Consider the following 8,024-nt stretch of genomic DNA (forward strand, 5'->3'; position numbering starts at 1 on the left):
CATAGTACTTCCTAATATTTGCTAATGCATCTCCACCTTTCATTTTGTGGACAAGTACAAAGTGAAAGGTGGGGTCCACAAAATGAAAGGAGGAGATGCATTAGCAAATATTAGGAAACACTATGCATGAGTAGAGGATCTCAATTCCGCAAAGACTACCATGATTCACGTAGACAATATATATTATATTCCCACACAACCTTGGCTCTGACATTCAAAATGTTTGCTTCTTCATATACTACACAAAAATATGTATCCATGACATAATCTCTACACCAACCTATCAATATATGTATACACCAACCGCCACTTTTGCACATTACCCTATAATTCATCATACTATTGTTCACTCTCTTCAACAATTGCAAGCAAGGAACTCTAAAGAGTTCGATCTTAAAAGCTTGTTATTCTCAATCACATAACACACTACACTTGCATATACACAAGTTCAAGCCACAAAATCATGCAATAGATGGGAGGGGCCAAACCCTAATGAGTTCGGGCCTCCGGTACTGTACACATCCTCCCCTCTCACCGCAAGAAAACCCTGCTGATCGCCTTCTTCGCAATGCTGAAGGCCCAACGTGAGGGAAACCCCGCTGGCGTTCCCAAATCTCCCCATCTCAGCCATTTGATAAGCCATGAACCTTTCACCATCGTGTATAAGGTTGAAATCCTCCGGATTTGGCTTCTGTTGTCTGTCGGTATCTACTGCCTCGTTATTATACCCAGCGTTACCGACGTCAATGTTGGGGATTAGGTTGCTTTGGCCAGCACTGTTTTTGGGGAATTTGTCGGAATTAGGGCTTTGGAGCAAGTCTCCTCTGTCTTCAGATATTTGAGCGTCGTCTCTGGCTTTGGGTATGTTTTCGGAGGAAGAATTTGAGTCCATTTCGGTCTCTCCAAACTCTTCTTTGTACATCTCTTCGACCATGGGCTTCCAGAGACGGACTCGTGCATTTATGAACCAGTTTGAGACCTGTTGACATAACATAGTATAAAAAGAAAAGCTCAATTTCCACTAAATATTTCGCCATTAAACTGGTTGTAGATTATCTAAGATACGGAGCACAAATGTATGACAAGAAAGTCAAAGGTTATAACTTGAGCAAAAATATAATCCTCGACAGTTTGAACTCAAATTCTAGGTGAAAGAAACTATGAGCTCGCGCAGTTCTATTACAAAGGTTTTATTTATTGATGAAGTGGTGGAAGCTTGTCAAAGGACTCTGCCACTACACAAAAAACTCTGAAGTTGCAGTGAGGCTTGAGGCTTACAATGTTATAACATGCCCTGGCAAGTTGAGCACCCTCTCATGGGAAAAGACCTAGGCTCCCATTGTGGTATTATTATTATTATTTTTTCTAATCCACTTTAAAACTTCACGTCCACTAAGATTATTTGAATGTCGCTCTGATACCATGATACCATGACAAAGGACCCTGCCATAGCGCTTAAAACTCCAAAGTCATGGTGAGGGTTGAGGGCTGTAGTTTTATAGAGTGCAGAACAGAAATATTGAGAATTCAAAATGAATACAGTTGTATTACTTCATCTGTGAATTGTCTGATATAAACATAAATCTTGTTCATGCTTTTACTTGTTGATAAAATGATCCTTGATGGATGAATAAAAAAATTCAGGACCTGCTTAATTTCAATCACATATTGAGGAATAACATTATTAACAATTTATTCCAATTCCTTTCCTGGAAAAAAAAAATCTAATGATTTACTGATAGAAAATAATCGAAAAAAGTACCTGACCCCTTGTCAATCCTGTCTGCCTTGCTAACATTAACTTCTCAGAATCATTTGGATAACTGGCAAAAAAATACAGAGAACAAACAAAACATTAATAAAAAATATGATGCACAGAAAGTAAGCAAAGAGTTTTTTAGTGTAAAAGACTTACGGATGAAGGAAATGTTCAAAGAGCCAAGCCCGGAGAACTGAAACAGAGGTTTCTGGTAATCCCCTTTGGGGCCTCCAAGCATGAGGCTGCATCATACCGAGTTGCTGCATTGCCCTCTGCTGCCTCAAATGCTGGTCTATATAACGAAGCCGAGATATTCCACACCCTTTAGTACTTGAGCTCTCTTGCTCTCCGAGAATTTTTCGGGTGGACTGAATCTGACTGCTGATGGCATCTCTGAGGCAGCGAAAATGGCGAGAAATAGTTTGAAGGGCAAGGGCGGTGTAAGGTTTAGCAGCACCAGTGCCTGCTATTGCATCAAAGGATGACACTATAATCTGCATTTGATGGTAATATTGTTTGTACCTTCTATCGACCTGCAACGGGCAGTAGATTAGGCTTTTAAAATTTTACGTACGTCATATTTCTGCTTGAAATTATGCAGATAAAATAGTATAAAGCCCTCTGTCGATCACATTAAGAATTGTGTAGATTGACTTTGTTTACAAGTTTATAACATAAACTTATTCTATTACCGCCTAAAGTTCAACAAAACGACTAATAAAAAAATGCAACCTTAAAAAAAGAAACCTGTGAAATCTTCCATATAAATAGGTTGAAGAACATGTAAGCAAGGTCTTAATCGACACTCAAAAACTAAAATAAATACGATGTGTAAATCAGAATAAGTTATAAATAGAGGTAAATAATAAATTAATTGGAAAATATCATACATAAAACACTAAATTATTAGTTGTTTTTAAGATGAAGAGTTCCCAAAGGCTACAGTGGCTTGTCGAGATTTGAACCCAAGAAGTTTTTCTTAGCCAAAAGATGCTTTACTTGTGTGCTATAGTGGCAAATATATAAACTTATCTTCAAGTTATAAATAAATTCTAAACACTTTTCACTATAGCATGAATGTGATTGAGAGGATCCTATGTAATCTATCAACATGCTAGTGTTAATTACATCAATGCCAACTTCAAACAGTATAAGTGATTGCAATCAGTATGTGCTTGAACAATGATAAATTCCAATTTTGTCCGATACATGTGAGATGAAATATTATATGCTAATGTCATGACCAGAGCACTAGCTGATTCATGCACTATTTCAACCATTTAAGCATTCCATGTTTCTGCAAAAGTTAGATCTTGTAGATTTAACATTAGCACCTTTAAGTATTCTTCGGATGAGTATTATGAATTCATGTTTCTCCAATCTAAATATCTAGCAGGGAGAATGATAGTCGCCTTACATTAGGAAGGAATAAAACAAACATAAAGCCAATTATGTCAATTTTTAAAATATATTCATTAAGTTCTGCCTTTCAAAGTGAAATTCAAACTGGAGGCCTTCCACTTCATGCACAAAACTGCCACACTAGGAGGGTTAAGAATTAATATTAGAATGATTTAGAGTTTGCCTATAACCCCAATAGCTTAAAAAATTTTGTAAAATGGTTTTTGATAATAAAAAAGAAGGCATAACAGAGACCAATAGATCTATCTGATCTTAATTACTCATGCCGAAAATTAGACAATATTTAGCTTCACTGTCAAATTTAAACCAAAATGAAATTTTTGCATGATTTAACAACGGTATTACGATAAGTGAACCAGAAAGTCGTGGAAATGAATCTGCACCTCATCTAACATAGCCAATAGTTTCGTAACTTTGTTCTGAAGATCCTGCCGTTCAGAAGGAGAAAGCTCACTAGACGAATTTGCGTTCGGGTCCTGAGGGTTTGATGGCACCACTTCGCTCTTTGTTGCCCCATCACTATCTTTGCAAACTGTAGAAGTGTTGAAACTCTGGCTTTTGCGCGCTTTCTGCTTCAAAGCTTTCTGAACATTAACAACTTCATCGAGCAAATTCTGTGCCGCTTTTAGATACTTAGAATTTGAAATGTTGCTAGTGAGGTTCGTAAGTCCATAAGGAGAGGCATTTCCATTCAAAATCTTGTTTCTTGAATTATCATCTGTACATGACTCCCCGTTACGTGAAGATTGATGAGTGCTCAACATGGAGATATCCGAATTAGATGATGGGTACTTGAATAAAGACATTGGGATCTGTGTACCGAGGCTAAGAGATAATCCTTGACCTTGAACATTAGAGAAATTTGTCTGTCCATTTAAGATGACCGAGCTGCGAACTAGCTCATTACCACCATCCATTGAACCATTATTTGTTTGCATGAACAACATCTCATTTCTACCATCTCTCCAAGAATTATAAGTGTGTCCACTCATAGATGATTCCTGAGAAATAACCGAAAGAGCTCCACAATTTGGTTGGGATTCATTGCCAGTAGCCAACATCTCTGAGAATGGACCCGAAGATGCAAAATTGAAATACATCATGTTTCCACCTACTGAAGCCTCGGGATACAAATTGTCCCCCGAATCTCTAAGGTAAGCATTTGGGATGTCCTCCCTTTGGTTTGTAGAGCTTGAATAGAAAGCAGCCATTTAGTTCTCTTATCACAAATAGACAGCTTGGTTACTTGTATGCTTTGATTGGTGAATCATTAAAATCGAGACTTGAACGGTGATCAAGCAGTAGGGTTCACCATGGAGACTCAGGCCAGATTCCTCAGTGAAGATCAGTTCTACAGACCACTCAGCTGAGGTGCTTTGTTTAAGAAAGTTTTCCTGCAAAAAATTGCATAAATGAAAGGAATGCGTAGAAAGGGACTGAATTACTAGGTAACAAGAGTCTATTCAACAGAAGCGGAGAGATATAAAACAAATGGACTAATGATCATACAGAGCTAGCTACATAACAAGATGCAAGAATTATTTTTCTTTAGTGACACAATTAGACTACACGATGCAAAATTATGGGTAAAAAATCTAGATCGCATATTCATAATTCATCTCAAGAATTCTGATATTCAAAGGAAAATAGACGCGTATAGGTATATAACAACAGCACAATTAATACATGAAGGGGGGAAAAAGGATAACTAAAGCCTTCTGCTTCAGGCCTCTACCTCTCTGTAACCACAGAAAGAAATAACAGTAATTTCATCACCTCGATCTCTGAAGCAAAGCATCATTTGCACTCAATCTGGGCATCAAAATAATTCATGAAGAATACACAAATACTCAGTTGGGCACATCTAACAAGCTATATCAACTAGGCCAGTGCACAGAGAAGCAATAATAATCTAGATCAGCTAAACCCTATCATTTTCTTACTCCTGAATAAAGAGTTTTTTCTACAAAAAAAATTCTTCCCTTTTCAACCACATATTTTACCCAATTTCCCCTAACTAGTACCTCTCAATACCTAAAAAGGGTGAGCTTCCATGAGCAAGATAAAAAATCAAATTTTGAATTAATTTTAAACATAAATAAACAGTATGCTCCCTTCCTTCAGCAGCTGTGATGCAAAAGGCAAGTCTAAATCAATTGAATTATAAATAATCACAGAAATAACCCAAAATTATCCGAGACCTCAATCCTTCAACTAACCTAGGATCTCCAAATTTTAATTTTTTTTTGAAAAAAAAGAAGATCTCCATAACCCTAAATCAGTTCCCTTCTCTTCTAGTAATTCCAATTTTCGGCAAAATAATCCCAAAAACCCAACTGCAAAATAACCCAACAAAATTGAAATTGAAGGAAAAAAAAAAAAGAACCACCACCATGCACAAATTAAGAACCCCATCAGAAGCAGCAGGGTTTGTCGAAAACAAGCAATCAAAACTCACTGATAACAACAGCAATAAGAGGAAGGATGAAGATGGGTCAAATAAAGAATTGCAGTTTTTCATTAAAAATACGAGATAGGAACAAAAAGGGTAAGGGGGAGGAATTGAAAGGGAGCTCTGCTCACCTTGTGGGGAGCAGGAAAGCAAAGAATTCACAGCTGATCTTGAGAGAGAGAGGACCTCCCAATTTGGGGACAAAAACAATCCCAAGGTTCAAAAAAATAATAATATTATCAGCAAAAGAAAGGAGAAGAAGCAGCAGCCCCTTTCACAGAGATAGAGAGAGAGAGAGAGCTCAGCTCAGCTTAAGCTCAGCTGATATAGATAAATATATTAAAGAAAAACAAAAAATATACTATAAACCCACCACCCTATAACAACCACCAATATTTAAAACAAAAATCACCCAACTCTTAAAAAAAAAAAAAGTGTTGGTCCTTAAATCTTCCACAATTTCATATTAGCCCAGACAAAATTGATATTGCTGATACGACCCTCAAATCATAAGAGTTACCGCAATTCGGTCTCTCGATTAGTTTGTGAGTTAAATTTGTACATCGCGATCGTGTTAGTTTCTTAACCGACACGGTAAATTATCCTTTTAAGATTCTTTTTGAGAGGAGAAGACTACCGGGAAGACACTGAATGAGTTAGAGAAATTTTGTTACTGCTAGAGAAGATGAAGGATGTGAGTTTGGATTTTCAGTTTGCAGAATTTGTGTTTACATCCCTCAAAGGGGTGGTGAGTGATTAAAAGTAAGTGAAGGGTATAACTGGACCTCGGTATAAAATTGGTTTGATTCGAATTAATATTCCCCAAAAATATAAAGTAAGTTAACTAGAGGGACTAACCCGCAAGTACCCTTGTAATTCGAGGGACCTATTAGTAATGCCAATGACTTCGAAATACGAACGTCAAATTGTGGAAGATTTAAAGGTCATTAACTATAAACCCTTAAAAATGGTTTTCAAACAAGTGCCCCTCACATTTTGATAACTTTTAAACCGATCCCTGAAATTGTGTTCAGTCCCCAAGTAGCATATATCATCTCAAATTAGCCCTTGTGGTGAACTGTGCTGGGTTTAAGAAAACACTTCATTAAACTCAATATTTTTAACTTCCATTCCAGTATTAAAATTTTTAGTTTATATCCAAATTCAAGTTCCTTCTTGAATCCCAACTCACTTTAGAGAGAGCGAGAAAGAGGAAATTTTGTGATTTTGAAGGGAATGAATAAATTGAGAATAGAACGGTAAATAAATCACCATTCCGGGTAGAATTTAGAAATTGGTACTAAATAACAATTTCAATGATTTAGAGGACTAATTCAAAAGCATGAAAGTTTTTCAAAAAAGTTTTTCAAAAATTTGCTTTTTTTTCATTTCTCTTTTTTAAGTATTCGTGATAGTATAATATATATTATACTTTATATATATCCATAGTATATATATATATATTATATTATATATATATATATATATATATGAATATATAGAGAGAGATGAGCAGAGAATGGAGCAGAGAGGGAGAGAGAGAGAGGAGACGAGGAGAGAGAAGAGAGAACCGAACATTTTCAAGCACATTCTAACTTGCACGTTGAGGGCTTATTGTACGCTCACTTTTAATCAAGTAAACATAAGCACAGTAAGTTCCAAAAACCTCTCCTCTCCGCTCCTTGGTTAGTGTGTTTAGTTTTGTTAAGGTACTCTATCTTGTTAACCACCTGTCGGTGAACCTAAACCTTGCTCTTAAGATTAACACAGCCATACATAAGTACACACTTCCTTCTGTTCCTTTTTTCACCTGTCTCTCTCCTCTCCTAACTAACCCCACGCGCCCCCACCCCCACCCCCACCCCAACACTCTTCCTCACATGCCTTTCTATCTCCTGGATGATTTCCGAAGTACAAATACACTTTCTGACTTGAATCATTAAAAGATCATCATGTTTATGTTATATTTTGTGATATTATTGACATAAAAAAAGTGAGATGCATGCAGATGATAATTAAAATACCAGATCCGTCTATATCACACACCTCAAGCTATGCTATTCATGTAATATACAAATTTAATAAAACTAGTTCTTTTTCTTTCTTTATTCCGAACATGGTTTATCAAAAACAATACTATGAGAATATTATAGTTCTATTGCTACAAATATACCCCATAGTGAGAACATTTTTTACCCACAATATAGATTTTCACTCCGGGAGTTTATCTGCAGCAATATATTTAATTTAACAATAGAACTATCCGCAATTAATCCAATAGTTTATTAAGTTATGAACTAACTTCGTTATAATTGATAATACGTATTGGCGATTATTTTGAATTATCATGTCAATTTTTTTTTCATTTGGATACTTTTGTTAATTAAGATT

The 8,024-nt window shown here is 36.2% G+C and overlaps 1 protein-coding gene across 2 annotated transcripts; it reads right to left on the bottom strand.

The window, feature by feature from the left end:
• Nucleotides 207–5,962, bottom strand: LOC109844411 (BEL1-like homeodomain protein 7). 2 transcript variants are annotated; one of them, XM_020413419.1, is made up of 5 exons: nt 5,765–5,962; nt 3,565–4,575; nt 1,916–2,292; nt 1,763–1,823; nt 207–979 (listed from the first exon to the last, which is right to left on the bottom strand). In XM_020413419.1, exons 2-5 carry the CDS (start codon nt 4,390–4,392, stop codon nt 449–451), a joined length of 1,797 nt encoding a protein of 598 aa, XP_020269008.1. In that variant the 5' UTR covers nt 4,393–4,575; nt 5,765–5,962; the 3' UTR covers nt 207–448. The 2 variants fall into 2 exon arrangements, with proteins under 2 accessions (XP_020269008.1, XP_020269009.1); XM_020413420.1 differs by lacking the exon at nt 5,765–5,962 and adding an exon at nt 5,640–5,737.

The sequence above is a fragment of the Asparagus officinalis genome, chromosome 6 (assembly GCF_001876935.1).
Source record: "Asparagus officinalis chromosome 6, Aspof.V1, whole genome shotgun sequence".
NCBI lineage: Eukaryota > Viridiplantae > Streptophyta > Magnoliopsida > Asparagales > Asparagaceae > Asparagus > Asparagus officinalis.